Source organism: Anabrus simplex, chromosome 4 (assembly GCF_040414725.1).
Source record: "Anabrus simplex isolate iqAnaSimp1 chromosome 4, ASM4041472v1, whole genome shotgun sequence".
Classification (NCBI taxonomy): domain Eukaryota; kingdom Metazoa; phylum Arthropoda; class Insecta; order Orthoptera; family Tettigoniidae; genus Anabrus; species Anabrus simplex.
The window spans coordinates 61,193,628-61,220,059 of record NC_090268.1 but is presented as its reverse complement, the minus strand read 5'-3'; the positions used below and the strand labels follow the sequence as shown (position 1 = coordinate 61,220,059).

Genomic DNA, 26,432 nt, shown 5'->3' with positions numbered 1-26,432 from the left:
TTCAAGATACTGAAAATTCGAGATATCGAGGTTCGACTGTACTGTATGTCTTCTTTCTCCAGAAAATAACAAACATCCAATTTGAAGGTGCATTATATTAAACTGGTCAAACTAATAACAATGATGAGATGTGCAGGATACTTGGATGTGAAGTTGATAGATTTTTTTTTTCTGTGGCAAGTAGAACTGATCAGGGTTTTTTTTAAGAGTAGACAGTGTAATTAGAAAACTGCATGATGAAGTTTATTGGTCAAATATACAAACAGACCAATTGAAGACCATTATAAATAAAACAATTTCTATCACAGCAGTGAAATGTTATGTATTCTTGAATTGACGTTGGTCATCTTAAGGACCCAGGCCCATTCAGTAGCAACTTTAGATTTATCTGGAAAGTTTACACTAAGCGCTGATCCATTCTGTGACCACTGAAAGAAAGAAAATTAATTTTATTAGCGTATCTATGAGCTAAAAATTATAGAAAGCTAATAAGTGAGAATCAATCAAATGTATATCTTACTGCGAGCGTTGTTTCCTTCAGTCCTAGCATAGTTATCTTTGAGTGTTCTGAGAGAATTGGGACTCCAAGAGATATAACTCCTGATGCTGGCCAATCTAACACAGTTGCATAAACAGCAGATTCTACTGAAGCATTTCCACTCATTGTATACCTATAACAAAATATGTAGAATCATTCAGTGATGATGAAAATTGTCAAGAAATCAAACTACATGATTATCAGCCCCTTCCCTTCTTGATGACCTAGGAATTTCAAAAACAAGTATGGCAAGAAAGGTAGAAGGGCAGGAAATAGTTCTCCTGTATCGGTGTGATGTAAAACAAAAAAATTGTGATAAAATTCTTTTAATGTCATCTTACTGCAATTATATATGAACTCCTCCAGATCTCAAGACTGTGGGTTCAAATCAGACAGAGGTAGTCAAAATTCTGAATAGCTCCAAAAGTCCATTCAACATTTGAAAGATGCATCAATGGTACAAGGACAAGCACAATGTCAATCTAATAGCTGCTACTAGAAGATCTAGAGCACAGCAGTGCCCCTACATCTGTCTTTCCTGGATCCGAGGACACACTGGTTCTCCTGGAAATGAAAAGGCAGACATCCTCGCAAGAGAAAACTCCTCATCCGAGCTATGCAAAAGCCCAAATTAAAACACATCTAATAAGACAGTGGAACAATGTCCGGACATCAAGTACAAAAGGCTCTGTCACAAGAGAATTATTTTTTCCCGACATATATAGCTGACTCCACTGCAGAACATTAGTGTCCGAATTCATTCTCACTCAGTTTCTCTCCAGCCATGGAAAGTTTAACTACTACTCTAACGCTTCAAAATTAACATTGCAGATGATTACTTGTGCTTTTGTGGATCTTCACAAACGGTGGACCTCATACTGTTTGACTGTGCCATGTTTGGAAGGACAAGATTCGAACTGGAGTGTCACGTAAACAATTGTAATGTGGAACTTTCAAAGCCATTATACCATCTGTTTAGGAAATCCTGCTGCTACAAACAGTTCCATAGTTCAATCACCACATCTTCAATAATTTGGTTTCCTAATTTTGTGTCATCATCATCATCACTGGTGGTCTGCCTATCGGCAGGTCTTCGCATGAATTCTCCACTCTGTTCTGTCTTCAGCCATTCTCTTTGTCTTCCAATAGCTTCTATTTACCTTTACACTGTCTACTAACTGATACCTCTTCCTTCCCCTCTTCAGTTTTCCTTGTATCCTCCCTTCCAATGCTTCGGTTATTAAACAATTTTGTCGCAAACAGTGGCCTAACCAATTTTTCTTCTGTCTTTGAATGCATTCCAATATCGCTTTCCTTCCTTCACCCACTCTTTTGAATACTTCCTGATTCCTTACTTTTTCCTGCCAGCTGATTTTCTCCATCTTCTGCCAGATCCAAATTTCAAATGCTTCTAGTCTTCTTTCTTCCTCTTTTCTCAACGTCCAAGTCTCAGCCCCATAAAGCGCCACACTCTACACAAAGCACTTCACTAACCTCTTAAGGTCCTTATTTGGAGGCCCACTGAACAGTGTCCTTTGTTTCATAAATGCTTCCTTGGCCATTGCAATTCTAGTCTTCACTTCATCCAAGCAATGAAGATCATTTCTGATTATGCTTCCCAAATATTTGAATTTAGACACTTGTACGATCTCCTCCCCCGAAAGTATTATTTTAGCTGTTGAGTCCTTCTATGACCCCATGATCATTGCCTTGGTCTTTTCCCTATTAATTTTCATGCCTAACTTCTTACAGGATCTGTTCAATTTTTCAAACATAGCATTCATCATTTTTTTTTAGTTTCTGCTAGAACTGCCATGTCATCTGCAAATCAAATGCATTCCATTCTTTTTCCTCCAACTGCCACACCTTGTTTTCCTTGAAAGCAATCTGCAATTAATTCCTCGAAGTATATATTAAACAGCGTTGGTGAAAGACAACAGCCTTGCCTCACCTTTCTGCCAATTCTGCTCCCTTCTGACTGATCATGTCCTATTCTGATTTGGACAGTTTGATTTATGTAAAGGTTCTTAATTAGCCTTCTTTCTTTCCAGTCTACTCCATTCTTCTTCAGTATACCCAATAATTTCTCCCATTGAACTCTATCAAAAGCCTTTTCCAGGTCAATAAAAGTCACGAATACCAGTCTTCCTTTATCAATGTATCTTTCTCCCATAGTTCTTAGTAACCCAATAGCATCTCTTGTACCTTTTCCCTTTCTAAATCCATACTGCTCTTCCTTAATCGATTCATCTAATTTTTTATATAACCTTCGATTCAGGACTCTCAATAGTACTTTTGCTGCATGGGAAATCAGACTTATGGTCCTGTGATCTTCAAACTTAGATGCATCCTTCTTCTTTGCTATAGGGATCATTACTGTGGTGAGAAAATCTTCAGGCCACTGGCCTGTCTCATATATTCTATTACAAAATGATGTTAAAACTTGTGTACCCTTACTTCCTAACCCTTTTACAATTTCTGTTGGTAGGTTATCAATTCAACATGCTTTTCCTCGTCTCATTTCTTTAATAGCAAGTAGAGCATCCCTTTTCATCTTCAGTCACTTTACTTTCTTCTTTTATTTGAATGTCTAGTGGCCTATCTTCAGTCATATACAAAGACTCTACATATCCTTTCCATTGTTTTAAAGCCTCACTTGGATCAGGGACTGTTCCATCACTTCCTTCAATTGTTCCTCCTGTCCTACAACTTTTCCTTTTAAATCCCATTCTCTTTACTTCCTGATACATCTGTTCATATTTCCCTTCTCTTTCCAAACTCTCAATCTCCTCACATTTCTCATTTAACCACTTTTCTCTAGTTCTGTCACTTTCTCTTCTTAACTCATTATTTAGTTTTCTGTACTGATTTTTGCTCTCTTGTGTTTTAATTGCTTTCCACTTTCTTCTTTCTTCCATTTTCTCCAACATCTCCTTTGTTACCCACTCTTTTCTGTTTCTTCATCCTTCTCTTAAGCCAAGTGGTTTTGCAGCTTCTTTCAGTCTATCTTGCCGCCGGTGGTAGGACGAAGAACTGGAAATAAGCATTGTGTTTCGTGAAATTATATTATTGAGTTTGGAAATGTAAACTATTTACTTTTTATTTAAAATCATTGATTATAGTGTTTCTTAATATGTTGTTTTACCTTTTCTTTTTGGACAGAATGAACATTGCAAGATGTGAGAATTATTTTTGAAGTGATTTTTGTATTTAAATTTTATGTAGTTGTGATTTATTGAAAAAAAAAATTTATTGTGTGAAGAAGAACTGAAGGTATTATCATTGTATATTCTGTACATCAAAAATTGTAATTTTGTAAGGTGCTTTATTTTTGAGGCATCCTATACCGCACGTGCGGTTTCCACTACTTGTGAAATGCTTTATCATCAAAAGGTAGAAGTTGGATAAGTGCTGACTGCCACTCCTTAGGAATAGTTTCTGATTCTGATATATCATAAAATTCAATTTTGGCATCAAAATGGGGATCAGCCATTTTCAGAAGTTCGGCAACTCTGAAATCCTTGTCTGATATCTTGTGTTGGAGAGAGATGCAATGATTTGGGTGATTTCTTCTCGATCAGGTGCAAGAGAATGAGGTGAAATGAAGGATGGACCAAAAATTGTAATCTTTGATGCTGGAGAAACGCAGTTGACTAATGACTAAAAATATTGAGCTAATCATTCACAACTGTCATGATTATTCAGAATAAGACTACTGTTCTTGTCCTGGAAACACACCACAGAGGATTGGTAGCCGTTAAGTTCAGATTTGAAAATATGGTAAAAATCACTAATGTAGTTTCCCCTGAAGGATTATTCAGTGGTCTCAAGCTGATCCTTTTAACAAACATGTTTTGCTTTCAGGATCACTTTAGCAGTCACTTTACCTAGGATGAGGAATTCTTCCATTTTTTCTTACAGTATTTCATTTCAGTGATTCCAAATATGAAAAAGTTTTTTGAGGGCTTCATCACACTTCTCAGTTCACCATGGGTGTTCCTTTTTTCATGTGAAACTGACTGTTAAAAGTAGCAGCATTCCTAAACCTTCTTGGAAATGCCTTCCTACTTGTGGGATTCTAGAGAATCAAACTCTTTCTGGAAATCAAGGATGATATTTTGATTTACTATATGAGTTTTTTGATCTGAAATATACAGATCTTCAGCATTTGGAATGTGTGATTGGCTTCGGTACAAACCGCAACTTTAGTTGGATAAAGGCCTGAATCAATATTAGCACATCTAAGAATTTTCACATTCTGTATCTTGCAGAAACTGTGGTCAGATATGGCAATATGGCGTACCTGACGTTTACCAGTCAGTTCATTAGGTGTCAGGTCATACACTTATGAGGATTCTTATTTAAGTAGGTGGTCATAATCTTGAGGTTCATCTCCTTGCAGGTGTCGATGAAACATTCCCCAATGCGGTTTGTTCAGGCATAAACTGGATGTTCACCTATTGTGTATCTAAACTTTCGCTCCTTACCTAACTGGGTATTGAAGTTGCCTAAAAGAATGACTGGAGTCTAAATTCCAGACAGAACATTATCAAGATGAGTCCAGGATTGCTGAAGTCGTCCAGGTTGATAGGAGCATGAGCACATTTGATAGTGTTAGTGACAGACGGGAAGAACTGGCTTTTAAGTCTACTACAGAATCCATAATAATAGATGTATGAACTTAGAAGGCTATGCCTAGAATAACTAAATTAGCAGACATGATCTTTTTTTTTTTTTGCTATTTTCTTTACGTCGCACCGACACAGATATATATATTGTATTGAAAAGGTGGAAACATTTAAGTTATTATTATTATTACTTACAGATATGTCTTACGGCGACGATGGGATAGGAAAGGCCTAGGAAATGGAAGGAAGCGGCCGTGGCCTTAATTAAGGTACAGCCCCGGCATTTGCCTGGTGTGAAAATGGGAAACCACGGAAAACCATCTTCAGGGCTGCCGACAGTGAGGCTTGAACCCACTATCTCCCGATTACTGGATACTGGCCATACTTAAGCGACTGCAGCTATCGAGCTCAGTGTCATGATCTTAGCCTTGGATTTGAACATCTAATTTTTATACATCACTGAGATATCTGGCGATAGGATATGCATTTCTTGAATTGATAAAAATTGGACAGAGTGTTGTTCATAGCTTTTGTAAGCTCAATCTGTTTGCCAACTTTAGAGTTCCTATATAAAAGCTCTGTTTAGGCCTGATTCTTCAAGATGAGGGGCCCTTTGACTGCTCCTTGACGTTTGCATATGATGATGGTGGTGATGGCTTGGGGTTTAATGTTGAATGTCCTTCCTGATTCCGTGTGTTGTTGTTTGTTTTTTTTTCAGGTGAAAATCTCATCCTAGAATCTACAAGGTCAAATCCTGGTTGTCCCGATGAAAAGCCATCAACTAAACCACTGCACTAATCATGCCCCCTAACATTTTAATACAATCTCTTAATTCAATTGGACTCAACTGTTTGCCCACACCTTTTCTTCAATGATGAACATGTCTGACTATCATTCCACATTCCTTCTTTTCTGTCATTCCATCCTCTGTTCATTTTCAGCAATATTTTTCCACTTGTTAGATAGAAAAGGAAGTGCTCTGTCACCTTTACTCTTCATTGTAGTAACAGACGAGCTAATGACAAGATTCGCAAGGAAAATTGGGGAAGGAAAAATGAAGTGAGTATGTTTGCAGATGACTTTGTTAGTCTGGGGAGAAAAGGAAGAGGATATCCAGGAACAGTTAGATGCATGGGAAGAGGAGGTGAAACAATATGGAATGAAATTTAATGCCAAAGAGATTGAGATAGTCATCACAAGTAGGAAGAGGGAGAGACCTATGAGAGGGATAATGTTTGGAAGGGAACAACTTATGAAGGTAAAGAGATTCAAGTACCTGGGAAGTACCTTAGAAAAGTGGAAGAAATGATAAGGAAATAATCGAGTGTGGAAGACAAACAGGAGCATTCCTGAAAAGTGTCAGAAGCCTGGTTTGCAGCAAGGATGTCCCTCAGAGAAGCAAAACAGTGATATACAGGACATACTATGTACCTATTCTGACATATGCAGCAGAAACTTGGATAATGAGGCAGAGAGGCGTAGCTAGGATACAGGCAAGTGAAATGAAATATCTGAGAAGCAGGATAGAAGTGACAAGAATGGATAAGATGAGAAACAAGAGGGTTAGAGATATAGTAAAAGAAGAGCTACTACAGAAGAGGATAGAGGCATCTAAACTTAGATGGTATGGACAAATGAACAGAATGACAGAGGAAAGGATACCGAGGAGGGTGCATGAAATGGAAATAACAAGAAAAGAGACTCAGAGGAAGACCAAGAGACAGGTGGATAAAAGGAGTGGAAGACTGATTACAGAGAAGAGGATAGGAGTGAGAGTGACGATGGAGAAGTGGTGGGAAGACAACAGGAAATGGAGAGGCTCATGTTCCAAGCAGACCTGGCCAACAGCTGGAAACTGCATATGATGATGATGAGATAGAAAATAATTCATCCAGGGATGTCAACTGGCTACAGATTTCTTACTTACAGAAACAAATGAATGTAAGCATCTCTTCCCTTGGTTACTTTACCTCTTTCGTACCTTTATCACTTTACTATTGTCATTGTGGCTATGCTAATATAGCTGTATACAGTGTGACTATATGTATGATTTAAAGAAAATGTAAAATATTTTTGAATATTTTTACCAAAACTGAACAACAACAACAACAACAACAACAACGATGAAGATGATGACCAATTTGCTTCTTAAAATTCTTTAGTGGGGAATATTCCATATGAATTATAGTTAACTCTTACTTACCAAACTCCATCAGTAACAGTATCATTCTGTGCCATCCAAGGTATGCTACCATAAATGGCTTCTCCATTTATTTTTAACCAAGACCCCACATCTCGCAGCCGTTCTTCAAGGAGAGTAGGAATCATTCCATCCTTTGTTGGACCCACATTCAACAACAGGTTCCCTGGAAAGGAATATTTTGGATTAATAATTTGCCACGAATGGGTAGTCTATCCAGGAACTTCAGTGCCAGTTGATCAGGTGATGGACTACACAGACAGACAATTTACCAAGAATTGGTAGTCTATCCAGGAACTTCAGGGTCAATTGATCAGGTGATGGGCTATACAGACAGACAACTTGCCACAAAAGGGTAGTCTATCCAGGAATTTCAGGGTCAATAATTGATCAGGTGATGGGCTACACAAACACATAATCTCAGACTCAGACTGATCTGGCCTGAGAGCTGGTCTCAGACTTGAATTTATGTGAATATATCAAGCTTAGGCCATGTTTGGGCTTAAAAACAAAATTATATGAATCACAGTGAATATTTAGACCTTCACATATATATTTTTTAAAGTTTCTCCCTCCCATGATTTCCTCTTCCCCTTTCCTTGCCATAGTTAACAGCTGACCTGCCTGGCAGTCTATCAGTTTCATGTTTTGCTATGTTTTTTTGTTTTCCGTACTGACAACATATTTCATTTTTTTCTAACTGTCAATTTCTCAAGGCTTTCTTACATCAAGACTTCTAGAATTGAGTGCTTGTATTAGTTCTTCCATATGTTTGGTTATGCTTTTTAACAACACTATAAGATAAAGTATTTCAAGATTGATCATTCATAGGACTTAACGTTGTGTTTTTAGAGTGTTCTGTGGACTTTATATTTTTGTTTTCAAGGTGAAGAAGGCCCAATGAGGTCAAAACACACATCGATACATGTTATGTGAATTTGCTTATAGTTTCCTTTAAGATACATTTTATTGCATTGGCCTTGTACTTTAATCAATCAAATTGATCAATCAATTAATACTGATCTGCATTTAGGGCAGTCACCCAGGTGGCAGATTCCCTGTCTGTTGTTTTCCTAGCCTTTTCTTAAATTATCTCAAAGAAATTGCAAATTTATTGAACATTTCCCTTGGTAAGTTATTCCAATCCCTAACTCCCCTTCCTATAAATGAATATTTGCCCCAGTTTGTCCTCTTGAATTCCAACTTTATCTTCATATTGTGATCTTTCCTACTTTTATAAGAGCCACTCAAACTTATTCGTCTACTAATGTCATTCCACTCCATCTCTCCGCTAACAGCTCGGAACATACCATTTATATTCAATAACACTAGAATGTTTATATCGTTCTCCCACCTATTCAATACAATACAATCTTAAAACGACTTTGTCCTTATCAAAATATTAGCATAAACTTAATACATTAGATGGTACATGTTTCGCCTAATAATACCAATACAATGGTCCGTTATTGAACATTATAAATTTTCCAGCTAACTCATTCTTGGTTGCCTGCATTTGGTTGTGCTAAGTTGGGCTCGTCAGTTGGGACTTAGCACACCTCCCAAGACGCAAGGCTAGTGCATACCGTGGAGGCTACTGCATAGGCTACTTGAAGGCACCAGCAGTGCCAATGCACTATAAGAGCTATGTCTCATTTCAAAAATTGATGCCTGCCTGGCCATCAGATGATACAGATGTTGATTCCCATAAGGAACTTAAAATATTTGTCCTGAATGAGTAAATTTATAATACCAATATAATGGTCCGTTATTGGACATTATAAATTTTCCAGCTAACTCATTCTTGGTTGCCTGCATTTTGCCCTCATGTACTAAGTTGGGCTCATCAGTTGGGACTTAGCACACCTCCCAAGATGCAAGGCTAGTGATACCGAGGAGGCCACTGCATAGGGTACTTGAAGCCACCAGCAGTGCCAATGCACTATGAGAGCTATTTCTCATTTCCAAAAATTGATGCCTGCCTGGCCATCAGATGATATAGATGTTGATTCCCATAGGGAATTTGTCCTGAATGAGTAAATTTATAATACCAATAGGTCGAACTTGACATGTTCCAGGCGGAACTTCTCTAATGCAAATAAGACTGCCAAACCCTCAAGTTCATAGATGGAATACTTGGCTTCTTGAGCCGATAGTGTTCTAGACGCATAGGTGATGGGTCACCTTCCGAGTTCAGTTTCTTGAAGAAGCACGGCAGCCACCGTCGACGATGAAGAGTCGGTCTGAACGATGAATTTCTTTGAGAAATCAGACATAGCAAGGATGGTGGTGTTGCAAAGGGCTAATTTCAGATCTTCAAAAGCGGCTTAATGTGACGGCCCCCACTCGAATTTGATGCCTTTCCTACATAGTAAGTTCAATGGCGACGCTCTGTTAGCAAAGTTGGGAATAAATTTCCTGAAGAAATTCACCATGTCGATGAACCTGGCAATACCTTTAATGTCCTTAGGAGGTTTGAAATCACGGATGGCCTGTGTTCTAGAATGATCAATAGAAACACCATCGGACGACACAATATGCCCTAGGAATGACATGGAAGGCTTAGCGAAAGCTACCTTAGATAACTTCACAGTTAACCCTGCCTTACGAAGGCGATTAAGGACCTCTTTCAGATGAACAAGGTGTTCTTCAAAGGTCTCAGAAAATACGATGACATCATCAAGATAATGGTATAAGTATTCAAACTTGATGTCAGGGAAGACCCTATCTAGCAGACTAGTTAGCACAGCTGCCCCTGTGGAGAGCCCACAAGGCACACAGTTGTATTCATACAAGTTCCAATCCGTGGCAAAAGCTGTTAGATGATTTGATTATACGCCTGATTAAGGTCTAAGATGGTGAAGAACTTAGCTTTCCGAAAACATGAAAAACAAGAGTGAAGGTTGGGAAGAGGCACAGATTGTAACACCACCTTCTGATTTAATGTCCTATAGTCAATCACTGGCCTGAAGCCACCTTGAGGTTTCGGAACCAGAAAAATGGGCGACGAATACGCCGACTTAGAGGGTCGAATAATACCATCTTCTCCTTAAGAGCTTTCATTTTAGCAGGAGATAACCTATAAGGAGGAAATCTAACTGGAATCGAATCCGTAACCTCAATCTTGTATTCAATAAGGTCAGTAACACCAAGAGTATTGAAAAATACATCTGGAAACGACTGACACAACTTACGAATACTATGAGCCTGCTCCTCAGGTATATGTCTAAGGTCTAACAACATCTCATTCTGGGTAGGCGAAACAGATGAACATGATGCAGAATTACATTTAAGCAAGGGAATTTTACAATATTTGGCAAATTTGAAAGTGCATGACTTGCTCCGAATGTCGAGCACTAGACCGGTATGAGACATGAAGTCTGCTCCTAACATAATGGGGCAAGACAAGTGCTTAGCCACAAACAGTTTTACTTTCCAAGTGAATTTAGAAATACGAATTTTGGCAAATAGGAAACCTAAAATTTCTAATGGAGAAGAATTAGCTGAAATGCATTGAACTGAAGTCAGGAAATTTACAGACAGACTTTAATTTTGATTACCATTCAGCTGAAATAATAGAACAAACACTCCCAGAGTCTAATAGAGTGGTAACGGGTTCATTATTCAACTCAATCTTGAGAAAAGGTACAAGTGCGGGGGACTCCGCCGCAATCCTAAGGCATTTTTTAGAGCATCCAACTGCGGGGTTAGAAGAACTTCTACCCTGTTCCGAGTTTTTAGAGGTTTTAACCGGGGCCGAGCCTTGGGAAGATGAATTTGACAACTCAGCCGATGCCACTAGTCACTTTCGATTATTCGAGTTGGTGGAGGTTGCACCAGAAGTTGAACAGGAGGGGGTGCTATTGGTGTTAGGGCAGTTCTTGGCGAGGTGATTAAAGGAGCCACACTTGAAACATCCTTGTGATGAACCTGCTCCATTCTTTGTCCCACTCGATTTTATCACTGGGCACTTGTTACGCAGATGATCCATCGACCCACAAGCATAGCATTTACGGGTAGTGAATGTTTGGCATATATATCAAGGATAATTTAATAAAAAACCACCTATTCAATACTTTCCACTTGTAATAGTGAATGTTCAGCGTAGTTGGGGCCGAAAATTACTAGAAGACGGAGGGGGCTCCTTAGCGACTCATAATGTGTCGTCATAGCTAACTCCTTCGGCTGAGACAGCCATAGCCTCTAACTCAGCAAAAGTTTGAGGGCGCGACGCAAAACACAAGTATGACCTGTAGGGTGGGGAAATGCCTTCCACAATGGTTTGAACAATTTGATCCTCAGGGAAAGGAAGAGCAAATACCCTTGTATAAAACTTAATGTCCTGGATGAAGTCGGCGAGATTTTCATCCAGACGCTGTACTCTGTAATAATACCTTTGAATTAGGGACGACATGGCTCGAGCCAGAATGAAATTAACTAGCAGATGGGCGTGGAAGTCTTCTATAGACGATTGTTCAGCTATTGCCCTGACTATCTTGTCCGAGAGGACACCAATGGAGTAAGGGTAAATAATCTGAAGAATTTGAGAAGGAGAGAGAAAAAAAAACTAAAGCGTGATCTTGAAACTCAACTAAGAATCTTAAAAATGAAATTACATCATTAGTAGAATTAATAGAAAACTTAGAAATTCCCCTAAGCAACATAGCCAAAGGGTGAGGCAAACTACGAAACCCAGGTGACATAGTAGGTAACGGCCTAGGAGGTGGAGAAGCTTCAGACACAACATTATTTAAAAAGAAAGGTGGAATTGAGGTACGACGATCAGGCTCATTTCCTAATGGGGCAGAAGTTTGTTGAGTTGCCGCAGATTTACTACCTTCTTCACCGTTGGAAGAATCCTCCTCATTAGCTATGTTTACAATAGTGGCTTGGCCGGTTTTGGGAGTAGCTGTCCCAGTAAACAATTGACTAACTTTACTGGACATTTTTGATAGATGATCAATTAAATTACTCGCCTCCTTAGCATGATCTTCCTTTAGTTTTAGAGACAACAGATTGCGCACCCTATTATAAAAGTGGAACAATCTTGCCTGCACTCTCTTAAGTTGGTTAGCAGAAGGATCACTTACTTCAAAAAAACTTACTACCGAAGCTAGCTCTGTGGTGTTGTCCGTGATAGTGGACAGAGCCTCATCAATATCCTTCTCTCCCAAAGTTGGGAGACTAATTGGTAACTCTAATGACTCTTTCAGTTTGGTTGTATCTGCCGCAACCGTGCCTCCAGATTGAACATTTCTAATAGATAATTCGTAAATCAATTCCTCCTTGCACAAGTAGCCGGGATGGAGGACTTTGCGAGGGCCAGACATAATGAAAGGAGTTTACAAAATTAGAAAAGAGAAGAAAGAAAATTCCAGCAACTGAGAAAATTGTTAGAGTATAAATCGAATCCTATGTTTAGCCGTCAAACAGGGCTTAATAGAGACCCATTCAACCACACTCTGCTACCACTTGTTACGGGGTTACCCGTGGACCAGTAGAGGTGAAAGAAGGTTCGGGGTGAATGGGTCTAACTACAATATCAAAGTTCATTTTAAACTTTAACAAAGGTTATATTTTTTAGAATTTCAAAAAAATCAACAAATAACAGTTACAATTAGCAAATTTGGAACAAGTCAAGGAAAATACAATACCGTGAAGTCCACAAGTCCTGGGCTTCAAGCCCCTCGCTTTACATTTCCTGAGCTCTCAGCTCAACTTTATAAAGAGCACAATTTTTATGCAAAGGCAGAACTCCCCTTATACATGGAGCACTTGCTCAGTCAATTTCAATATCAAGCCTCCCAGAGGCATTCATTAATCTTACAAAACTTTGAAAAAGAGCTTAACAGGCTCACAGTTTTCCAAGCCTATTCAAGTCAGCATTAAATTACAAATTCTGGTATCTGAAGGCACAACTTACAATAGGAAAAATGATTATACAGGGGTATTTACTACCCAACCTACGGGGCCGTCATACAAACGGAAAAACGGTTAAATAAATGGCTCAAACACAAAGTGAATGGAGGCAAAATCTTGCACTCCTAGATGTGAATTCTTAAAACCTAAAGGGCATTAGGCTGATGAAACAGGGGCTATTCCCAAACTATGGAGGTGACTCGTATAAGAATAAATTAAGTCATTGTAACTGTTCGACCCTAAGCTTCTCACTTGAGGAGATGAAAGTTATTACCTTGGGACACATGAATATCAAATAAACTATATGTGGCTTGCCCGCAAATTGCCACACAAATAGAAACAATTAACATTCCATGGTTTCCCATTTCTATATGTGATGTTTGGGCGCCAGGGTTACAGTTTTAAACAAAACTGTAAACCAAAATTTATATTTACTAGCATAGAGACTTATACTTAAATCACAGGGGTAGGATTTTAAATAATTAACCATTAAGTATCGCTTAAGAAAGAAAATTAATGCAATATAAAATACAAATGAATTCATTATTTAAAAAAAAAGAGATGAATTGGAAAAGTTCCTTAAAGCGTGGAGGGATTTAGAATTTACGTTACTCAAATTCCTATTGCTTGCTTTATCTAATTGAAGCTCACCAATTGCAGTTTCTGTTGAAGTCATCTGGTTTCCGTGGTTACACGTTCTCTTCTTCTCGATGTAGAATTGACTCCATGGACATCCTTCCTTCTCTGATGTGGTACGGGCTATCTGGACTAGCACTCCCTAATTGCCTAGTCTTTAAATTAGACATTGGCCCTATACTTGTAAAAACTGATCAGCGTTGATCGTATGAGGAGAAAATGAAGAGATATGAATTTTTCCATGTTAGTAGAAATCTCAATCCAACTGAGCTATACTATTTATATGGTACAGACTTGTACCAAATTCCATGGACTTGAACTAAACATAGTTCTTCGTCCAGAAGATTTACTGAATATGACACAAGCCGTAAGCTTGTTTCGTCTCACGTAGATCCGATAACATTACCGCAGCTGAGTAAAGTGTTGAAGCGACAACACACTGTACAAAAAAAAAAAAAAAAAAAAAAAAACTATGTCTCAGAGAGACCACACACTGTCTTAAAATCAATAACGTCGTTCAAAGTAGATGTTCACAGTAGAAGTTCTAATAGTAGTTAGGTTCTCAGCAGAAGTAGCGATGTGGGTGAGTATCCGAGACTCCGTGTTAGATAATATCTCGAGGGTTGCTCCGCACTTGATAATATACCCGGGCTCTCCCCACTCTTGGTAACAGCTTAATCTCAGATCTCTATATAACGAAGCATCTGATTCGTAGATCGCATTATTATCTCCCTCTTCTTTCTTCTTGACAAGACCAGTAGGCGTGGCGATGATGTAGTCTGCTGGTATGCAAGCCTCGCGCGCGGGTCGCTGTTTACTGCCTTGGCTCATGAGTTTAACCCAATGACTCATGTCATTTTCCCCCGCTATAAGAATAACCTTTTCCGTATACACAAATATGAGATGAAATTACAACAACTATGTCTCAACATATTGACCATATTTACAGTACATAATGAATTCCTATCCTACCTAATATAATAATTTTAAATAATAAATGATGTTATAACTATATAATATGATTCCTTGTTTACAAATGATTGACGCAGAATAAATATGTTATTACAAATAATTGCCGATGGCGGATAAACTTGATATCAAATGATATCGCGTAAAATGATAGTATATTAATTTAGTCTGGCTGGAGAAGCCTGGACGGTTACATACGCGCTCCTGTTATTTACAGATATAACATATTTGGAAATAAGACACTACACCAATACGGCTGATATATATACATCATTACATCTTACAAACACTTAATAAAAACATACATAATCAAATCTTGTATCTCACTGTAGAGTGTCTGTTTCAATGATACCATTTAACCTTAATAATAATTCCTGCCAATTTTCTTCCGAAAGTTTGTCAGCCACACTCATAATATTTACAACATAACAACAGGTAAATAACTCTATCTTTGCACTTCACCATCAAAGTGTTCGGCAGTTCCAGGTTATCATAATATATACACCACACACACACATAATCATACGTGGCTTACCTCTCTTAGATGGCCGCAAGCAATTTCTTGTTATCATTGCAAAAAATATTACTACTTAGAAAATTATTGTATTAATTTCCTTCTGCAGTTTCAAAAAAAATCCCAAGTTACTCATGGCTTCTACAATAGTGTCAGGTTTAGGTTCACAACCTATACATGAATTCATATTTTCTAACTCAAGTACATTTAATGTTATCAAAACAACACCTGGGAGACATTACACTTAATTCGCAGATATATATCGTCTTAGAGAACGAATATTATAAGTGCCCAACATGATACGATTACCATCTCTCAATCTGTATGCACACGGACCAACCCGACAATGAATGTGGAATGGACCCTGATACAACAAAAATAATTTCTTCGTAACCTTCTCTTCACTGGACGAGAGCATGGAAACACGTAACAGAACAGAATCTCCTACCTGAAATTCGTCTAACACCTGACATTTCTGCTGTTCTAGTGCTTCATCTAATCTATGATTTAAAGCATCCGTCCTAGCATTCACTTCTCTGCTAATTCCGGTTTTCGTCTGTTCTATTTCTCTGCTAATTTCGCTTTTCGTCTGTTCTACTTCCTTGCTAATTTCGGTTTTCGTTCTCTCTACTTCCTTCCTAATTTCATCTGTTTCCTTCCTAATTTCATACATCTCCTTCCTAATTTCATCTATCCCTTTCGTTTTCTTCCTAATTTCATCCGTTTCTTTCCTAATTTCATTCGTTTGTTCTATTATCCCTTGCATCATCACAAACAGTTGGTGAATATTCTTATCACTATTTGTATTACTTTCTTTCTCACCCTCCATCCTAGCTACCTCAGATTCTGTTCTATTTTCCATGCTCCAACCACTCTCTACCGTTCTATCTACTTCAATGCTTTCATCTACAACATTCCTAGAATTCAGCGTCTCGCCTCCCTTTACTAAGTTTCCGCTATGTAATTTCATGTCCTTTTCACCTTGTGCAGCCATAATTCCCCCAAATTCACACATACAAATTATATGGACACTCACTTAACCCCCACAAACACAGGCTCTATTTTACTGCTTTCTTTCCACGAATACTTAATGGTTTTCGAGCTCCACGTTGGTGCGACAAATGTAACTGTTCGACCCTAAGCTTCTCACTTGAGGAGACGAAAGTTATTACCTTGGGACACATGAATATCAAATAAACTATATGTGACTTGCCCGCAAATTGCCACGCAAATAGAAACAATTAACATTCCAAGGTTTCCCATTTCTCTATGTGATGTTTGGGCGCCAGGGTTACAGTTTTAACCAAAATTTATATTTACTAGCATAGAGACTTATACTTAAATCACAGGGGTAGGATTTTAAATAATTAACCATTAAGTATCGCTTAAGAAAGAAAATTAACGCAATATAAAATACAAATGAATTTATTATTTAAAAAAAAACGAGATGAATCGGAAAAGTTTCTTAAAGCGTGGAGGGATTTAGAATTTATGTTACTCAAATTCCTATTGCTTGCTTCATCTAACTGAAGCTCACCAATTGCAGTTTCCGTTGAAGTCATCTGGTTTCCGTGGTTACACGTTCTCTTCTTCTCGATGTAGAATTGACTCCATGGACATCCTTCCTTCTCTGATGTGGTACGGGCTATCTGGACTAGCACTCCCTAATTGCCTAGTCTTTAAATTAGACATTGGCCCTATACTTGTAAAAACTGATCAGCGTTGATCGTATGAGGAGAAAATTCAGAGATATGAATTTTTCCATGTTAGTAGAAATCTCAATCCAACTGAGCTATACTATTTATACGGTACAGACTTGTACCAAATTCCATGGACTTGAACTAAACATAGTTCTTCGTCCAGAAGATTTACTGAATATAACACAAGCCGTAAGCTTGTTTCGTCTCACGTAGATCCGATAACATTACCGCAGCTGAGTAAAGTGTTGAAGCGACAACACACTGTACAAAAAAAAAAAAAAAAAAAAAAACTATGTCTCGGAGAGACCACACACTGTCTTAAAATCAATAACGTCATTCAAAGTAGATGTTCACAGTAGAAGTTCTAATAGTAGTTAGGTTCTCAGCAGAAGTAGCGATGTGAGTGAGTATCCGAGACTCCGTGTTAGATAATATCTCGAGGGTTGCTCCGCACTTGATAATATACCCGGGCTCTCCCCACTCTTGGCAACAGCTTAATCTCAGATCTCTATATAACGAAGCATCTGATTCGTAGATCGCATTATTATCTCCCTCTTCTCTCTTCTTGACAAGACCAGTAGGTGTGGCGATGATGTAGTCTGCTGGTATGCAAGCCTCGCGCGCGGGTCGCTGTTTACTGCCTTGGCTCATGAGTTTAACCCAATGACTCATGTCATTTTCCCCCCGCTATAAGAATAACCTTTTCCGTATACACAAATATGAGATGAAATGACAACAACTATGTCTCAACATATTGACCATATTTACAGTACATAATGAATTCCTATCCTACCTAATATAATAATTTTAAATAATAAATGATGTTATAACTATATAATATGATTCCTTGTTTACAAATGATTGACGTAGAATAAATATGTTATTACGAATAATTGCCGATGGTGGATAAACTTGATATCAAATGATATCGCGTAAAATGATAGTATATTAAATTAGTCTGGCTGGAGAAGCCTGGACGGTTACAACATTACGGAAAGGAAAAGGACCAGTTACAAAACGTAGTCACCTCAAACCAATATGAAGGGGAGCTCGGAAGGGTACATCACTCTCTATCCCCTATTTATAGTTAAAGATATTATGCAGTTATTACATAAGCCGGCAGAAATTACATTTTCAGAAAGTAGGTTACATAGTTAAAGTTTCGTACCTCTCCTTCGGGTTAAATTGCAGAGCTAGCAAGAAATAAATATGTTAATTGGCTATTACCTTGCTGAAGAACTGCTGCCTGATGAAAGAGGCGCCTCCCGCCTCCTGCTTGACACACACACTTAGTTAGATGACGATCAAATGGCCAAGAGACGTAAAAATCCGCAGTTTATAAACGCTCGGGGAAAGTTCGGGACCTTTCATGAATAAAACCAGCCACACCCTCTCACTTTATTGGTTAAATTCAAAAGTAACACTCAGAATCGAGGAAGAAGCCTGTGATAGGTGAAAAATTAATTACAGAAATTCATGATTGGCTAAATTCAAACCTGGCGGAAAGAAAAGATCAATATTACCAACCCAAAAATTAATGAACATAATTTAGTAAAAAAATAACTTATGAAAACAAAACTTCTTCAAATCAAAGTTCTTCCACTTCGCACCAGGGTGCATGATCATAGTTTATTAGCAGTGACATCTGTTGAAAGAAGTCCAAACTTCTTGATGAAGGGCAATCAAAACAAGTAGAAATTCACACAGTACAGGAAACTTCAAAATAACAAAATTTCATTAGATTTCTGTAGTGACATCTTCTGAGTTAAGGTTGAAGTAGGTCTAGTTTCAAGTTCACGATTTCTCCAGAAGAGTTCTTTTAGGGGCAAGATACAGAGAAGTTTTATAAGTGGAACTGTTTCTGCTATTGATTATACTACTTCAAAAAAGATGGCCTAATGACGTCTACACAAACTTCAATATAGCCTACACAACCAGCATTTCAACTAATATTATCAACTTATAAAGAACCAGGCCATATGTAAATTCTTCAAAAGCACATAAATAGAAACTTCAAGAACCAACGACCACTACCAATGCTCAACTTTCTTCAAGTTTTTAACAACACGCCCTTTGACAATCAAATGGAATGTGCTTTCTGATTTTTATCTTTATGATAATATCTTTTAATATCAGTGTTGTGATCTTCAAATGAATGTCATCCTTTTAGACTCAAATATTAACACAATATTGTTAAGTAATAGTATACCACATTTTATTTTGTATTAGTTGTTTAACGAGCTCCAATCCATTTTACAAGATATAGTTTTTAACAGTATTCGTAAGTCATTCCCAATCAGGTACCTGATCTATTCATGAGGTAAATTATGGCTGATGATGCCCATGATTGATAGGCGAAACATGTACCATCTAATGTATTAATTTTATGCTAATATTTTGATAAGGACAGAGTCCTAACTTTTAAGATTGTATTGTACTGAATTGAATAGATGGGAGAACAATATAAACATTCTAGTGTTACTGAATACAAATACTTTCAATGCGGACCCAAAAATGAATTTTATCACATGTAACATACCACTTAGCCGAGCAGCTCGTCTTCTTTCTCCCAATTCTTCCCAGCCCAAACTTTGCAACATTTTTGTAACACTATTCTTTTGTCGGAAATCACCCAGAACAAATCAAGCTGCTTTTCTTTGGATTTTTTCCAGTTCTTGAATCAGGTAATCTTGGTGAGGGTCCCTACACTTGAACCATACTCTAGTTGGGGTCTTACCAGAGATTTATATGCCCTCTCCTTTACATCCTTACTACAACCCCTAAACACCCTCATAACCATGTGCAGAGATCTGTACCATTTATTTACAATCCCATTTATTGATTACCCCAATGAAGATCTTTCCTTATATTAACAACTAGATACTTACAATGATCCCCCAAAGGAACATTTGCCCCATCAACACAGTAATTAAAACTGAGAGGACTTTTCCTATTTGTGAAACTCACAACCTGACTTTTAACCCCATTTATCAACATACCATTGCCTGCTGTCCATCTCACAACATTATCGAGGTCACGTTGTAGTTGCTCACAATCTTGTAACTTATTTATTACTCTATACAGAATAACATCATCCGCAAAAAGCCTTACCTCTGATTCCACTTGTTTACTCATATCATTTATATATACAGGGTGAAGCGTAATTCGCGCACTCGGGCGTCGCAGCGCGACTCCTCACATGCCAGCAATAAAAAAATGTCTCTTACAAAATTTCATCTTGTGAGTATATCCGGCAGAAAACGACGTTGAAGATTAGCAATCTGGCAACACTGTAACCATATGTAGGGTAACTACCTCTGTCAGCAGTAGTTAGTCGTATTGTTCAGTTGGTGCAATGGATAGAGTTTTGGGTTAGCATGTGAAGGTCGAGTGGTCGATCCTGGGTTGAGGCGTATGCTTTTTATTTTGTAAATGTAGTCCAGGTGGCATCTTAATCGTCAACAGCGATTGCAGCGGGTCCTCTAGAAACCATTTGCACTTACATACTACGATCCTAGAAATGGACGAACAATCGTTTTCATTGGTCAGCTTTGAAAGGCGCCCTTTCCACGTCGTGGGCGTGAATTTATTCGCACCACTTCATCTACTAGATGTGAAACCTGTTTTCTTTGTACCCTCCTCCAATGGTCCCATAGATTAGTCATCATCATCATCATCATCATCATCATCTGTTTACCCTCCAGGGTCGGCTTTTCCCTCGGACACAGCGAGGGATCCCACCTCTACCGCCTCAAGGGCAGTGTCCTGGAGCTTCAGACTCTTGGTCTGGGATACAACTGGGGAGAATGACCAGTACCTCGCCCAGGCGGCCTCACCTGCTATGCTGAACAGGGGCCTTGTGGAGGGATGGGAAGATTGGAAGAGATAGGCAAGGAAGAGGGAAGGAAGCAGCCGTGGCCTTATGTTAGGTACCATCCCGGCATTTGCCTGGAGGAGAAGTGGGAAACCACGGAAAACCACTTCCAGGATGGCTGAGGTGGGAATCGAACCCACCTCTACTCAGTTGACCTCCCGAGGCTGAGTGGACCCCGTTCCAGCCCTCATACCACTTTTCAATCGAACCCGGGCCTCCGGGGGTGGCAGCTAATCACACTAACCACTACACCACAGAGGCGGACCCCATACATTAGTACCAACTATTATTCTTGCCTCGATTAGGTCCATTACATTTCGTTAGGGAGTTAAATTACCAGTAGGCCTAGCAACGTGCTCTGCGAATAATGTCCAAACTCAGTTACAATTTGTATGTGTTATCACCATGGTCCCAATAATTCTGCCTTTCAACATTGCATGTTGCGTCTGGTAACCGCATGCTGTTTAGTACGTATCTCAATTTATTATTATTATTATTATTATTATTATTATTATGTTGTAAATGTAGGATACATGTGACCTCGGAAACGATGTCTTACTGTATTACAGTAGGTAATGTCGGATGGAAATTATCAAATAAAAAATGTGCCTCAACCCAGGATCGAACCATCGACCTCCTGCATGCCAACCAAAAATTCTACCCACTGCACCAACTGTACAGCACGACGATGACGTGCTGACAGTGGTAGTTACCCTACATATGGTTACAGTGTTGCCAGATTGCTACTCTTTAAAGTCCATTTTCTACCGGATATACTCGCAAGACGAAATTTTGTAAGAGACATTTTTTTTTTTTGCTGGCATGTGAGGAGAGCGCTGCGACGCCCGAGTGCGCGAATTACGCTTCACCCTGTATATAAGAAACATACAGGTCCAATATTACTGCCTTGAGGAATTCCCCTCTTAATTATTACATGGTCAGATAAAGCTTCACCTACTCTAATTCTCTGAAATCTATTTTCTAGAAATATAGCAACCCATTCAGTCACTCTTTTGTCTAGTCCAATTGCACTCATTTTTGCCAGTAGCCTCCCATGATCCACCCTATCAAATGCTTTAGACAGGTCAATCGCGACACAGTCCACTTGACCTCCTGAATCCAAGATATCTGCTATATCTTGCTGGAATTCTACAAGTTGAGCTTCAGTGGAATAACCTTTTCTAAAACCGAACTGCCTTCTATCGAACGAGTTAACAATTTTGCAAACATGTCTAATATAATCAGAAAGAATGACTGTTCAAGGAACACTGCACCAACTCATAACTAGAACTAACTGATTTTAAATGCAACGTGTGGGTGCAAAATTTTCATCGGCGTTAGTGTTGGCAGCCCTGCTGGCACTGGCTGTTGTCAACTGTTCCAAGTGAGCTTGGAACTCATCCATCCGTTTAAGAAACTTTGTTTCAAAGTCCGACACACGCTTATTTAAACTTTTTACAGACATGTTTTTGCTAGAGCTAGATGTCAGTTGTCTGGTGTAATTATTGACACACACTCACTGATCCTGTCTGCTAATTATCTTGCTAATTTGGGCTGGTGACATGGAGCTCTCCTACATAATACACACAGCACATGCCATCTTAAAACCCTAAATGGGCTTATGACCCGAAGTTGCAGAGGGTAAGCCTATACTACAGCGGGTGACTGAACGAGAAATATTAAATACCAAAAATATGTAAGAATTTAGAGGTTTAGAAAATTTTAGTCACCCCATATCAAGTTGAATGGGAATCAACAGAGGGAGAACACTTTTTTTTTTCCCTTAATTTACATGTTTCCCAGCAGGGATTTGAACAGAGTCCTCAGACTTGTCGAAAATTTACATTTCAACGATGACTTTAGAACTTTACATTAATCAAAGAAGTTTGAAACCTTCCCCTCAAGTTATCTGCCTGGAGCTATCACATGTTAAGGAATTTCTGCCATTACCTTGAGTAGTTGGGCCTTCCGAACGACGGTAGGCAGCCCCTGCCTCCTAATCACGTTGCATTCACTAGACCAGAGCGAAGAAGATGACAATACGGCCCAAAAGTGCTCAGCTTTTATAGCATGTAAGAGGGGAAAGTTCCAGAACTCTTTATAGATAGGCTGGATGCCTGTACACACCCCCAATTTTAATTGGCTAGAGAAATATACACAAAATTCCTGATTGGTTAATAACTAAGGAAGTAGGAGGCCATAGGAGTGCTGACAACTTTAACACATAAAAAAAAACAATCTACCAAAACTAAGGCTAACAAACTTTGAAAATAGAAATTTCTTCATTATTAATTAACCTTAATCCCGCCAGAGGGGGCATATAGGCCGATGGAGAGACATCTAATGGTTGAAGGTCCAAGTATCTTGAGTTACATTCGTTCGAGATTCATAGCACAGATGGCCTTCTAGAAGGCGCGCAGTTCAACCGGACAGAGGAGTACCCCTGGTATACTTACAATGAGAAATTGTTATATTTCATTCCTCATAAACATAACAGAATTATGATGAGTTGCTTACCTCCACAGCTAACAGTCACTACCAACTCTTTAACCAGATCATCAGCAGTCAGAAAGTCTGACAGTTTGGCTTCACGTCTGTAGCCCCATGACTTCTTATCAATTGTCATGCAGTTCTCCCATTTATGGGGTTGGAGAACACCTATAAGAAATATATCAAAATAATGATAGCGAATTAATATTCTCATTATACATATTAAATAATTGAATAGGATCTTTAGATTTAGGCACTAAAAACATGCAACTCACCAGTACTGATCTATGCCTGCCATAACTTGGTCCCCAACAGAAAAGTAAAAGAGAGAAATAGAGGTTTTCCAAAGAAAAATGAAAAGGAATATAGTAAGTATATCCAGGAGGCAGAATATCAAACAAGAAACTCCAAGAAATTGCATCATCAGAGAACTTCACAGGCAGAAAGTTTATAAGAGCTAAAAGGAAGAGAGCAGGGCACATAGTGAGGCTATATCAGGATAGATTAGGGACTCAATGCACCAGTATATCATTGTTGTGGTTGTTATTATTATTGATAGCAGGGAAAATCAAGAGAAACGGACTCAGTTAAAATTAAGGGGTCGTTCAGAAGCTGTCCTTATCAAGCCAACGAGCCGCAAGAACTATACAGACATTTTGAAGGACATTCAGAGTAAAATAAAACCAGAAGACCGTGGAGTGAACATTCGATCTATTTGCAAAACACAAGCTGGGGCAACTCTTCTCGAATTCAATAAAGCCACATATTTTAATAAATCTTTGAGAGATGTCCTTGGATGAGATTGGGATGTGAGACTTTAAACCCTCGTACTACCTTGGAAATTACAAGATAAGAATTTCATATTGTTCCCCATGACTTCTTATCAATTATCATGCAGTTCTCCCATTTACAGGATTGGAGAACACCTAAGAAATGTATAATATATAATGATAGCGAATTAATATTCTCATTATACACATTAAATAATTGAATAAGATCTTTAGATTTAGGCACTAAATATATGCAACACACCAGTACTGATCTATGCCTGCCATAACTTGGTCCCCAACAGAAAATCAAAAGAGAGAAATATAGGTTTTCCAAAAAAATGAACTTAATATTTTAATATCTACCTTGGAAATTCAGAACATGGATAATGTCACTACTGCTTTAGATGTGGGGGAAGCTGTAAGATGGGATCTTGGGAATTTAGAAGGAGAATTAAAAGTCTCAATGACAAATATGAATGGCAGAGGGCAGAAACTTGCCATTATAGAGGTAGAAGATAAGAAGGCTCAGAAACTATTGAAGATAGGTAAAAATTAACATAGGATGATTATATTCCAGAATCCAGAAAAGGATCATGGTATCTCGTTGCTTTTGATGTCCATCATATGGGCATCAGGCATGTAACTGCGAAGCATGGACAGATGTAAGCTTTGGTTTAATTGTGAAGAATCTGGACACAAGGTTGCAGGTTGTAAAGCAAACCATGGTGTATAATCAGTAGAGACATGGATGTTGAAGCTAAACAAAATCATGTTTCTGGTTCAGGAGCATGCATAACATTTTGTGAAGCTTTTGAAAAGGCTCAAATAAGCTGTAAATGATGCAGATTATTTAGGCAAACATACAGAGGAGTCGAACTGCAAACAATCTTTTAATGTAGATGACTTTTGAGATAGGAGTAGATATTTTTCTCCTTGGTGAACAATATCAGGATAGGGATTATCCAGACTGGTTCATGGATAATCTTGGAACAGCTCCAATTTGGGTACCAAATTTAGATGAATTTCAAAGTAACAAACCAAGGACACAGAGACAGATTTGTCTGGGTCGGCATTGGTGAATACACTTTTTTGAGCTGTTATTTTACTCTGAATGAGTCAGCTTTCGATTTTTACACTAAGGTGGATGGTCTTGAGAATACATTACATGGGATGGACAGTAGTTTAATAGTTGTAAGTGATTTCAAAGCCCAAGCATTAGAATGGGGCATGCCACAGACAGACTCTGGAGGACGATGGACTGTGGAGATGGCCACCAGATTGGTTCTGATGATCATTAATGTTGGAAATGTGCCAACCTTTCAGAGACTACATTGTAAAGGAACTATACCAGACGTGACTTTTGCTTCGGAGGACATTGTGTCGAAAATCAATGGATGGTGAGTGATTGAGGAATACACATGAACTGATCACCAGTAAATTATTTTTCATGTTCTTAATAATACTCAACAGCTAAATATTGCACCATGTAAATCAACATGGTGGAATATAGACAGAATGGACAGATATAAATTTCTTGAGGTTTTAAAGAATGGAATGGAGAGTATAACAGAAAAGTGTTATAGCTACAAGGGAAATGAAGCGGCTGAGAAATCTGTTAAATTCTCAATGCAGTTCATTCAGAGAGCATGTGATTTGTCTATGACAAAAAACACACCACAGAACAGAAAAAGTTCAGAGTACTGGTGGACCAAAGAAATTGCTGAACTGAGAAGATGTTGTTTGTGACTTAGATGGAAGGCACAGAGAGCATGAGTTGACTAAGAAGATACCTCACTCGCAGAGGAGTATAAGTCAGCAAAGAAAGAACTCAGAAATCAAACTAAAATGAGTAAAATCAACAAATGATAAATTGGTTAAGGAAGTGGGGACTACGATATAAGATCATTATGAAGAAACTTGGGAACCTCTCAAATCCGATTAAGGACTCAAAAACCATAGAGGATATAGTGAATGTACTATTCCCATATCATCCTTAGATAATTGATGATGAGGACAAGGAGGATACAGATGATATACCACTTTTTTCATTAAAAGAGTTAACAACAGTGATTAGTTCTCTAAGAAATAAAAAGGCCAACTAGATCAGATGTCATTCTAGCAGAGATATTAAAGACGATAACAGAATTCTGTCCACAGATGCTACTAAAAATGTATAACAACTGCCTGATGTCGG

General features: G+C 38.4%; 1 protein-coding gene across 1 annotated transcript in view; it reads right to left on the bottom strand.

The window, feature by feature from the left end:
• Positions 1 to 218: 218 nt before the first annotated feature.
• Positions 219 to 26,432, bottom strand: part of LOC136872394 (alpha-L-fucosidase) — a 79,288-nt gene continuing 53,074 nt past the window's right edge. Inside the window, 4 exon segments of the mRNA XM_067146209.2 lie at positions 219 to 428; positions 521 to 671; positions 7,370 to 7,532; positions 23,496 to 23,636. Coding sequence (XP_067002310.2) covers positions 303 to 428; positions 521 to 671; positions 7,370 to 7,532; positions 23,496 to 23,636 — 581 coding nt within the window. The 3' untranslated portion in view covers positions 219 to 302.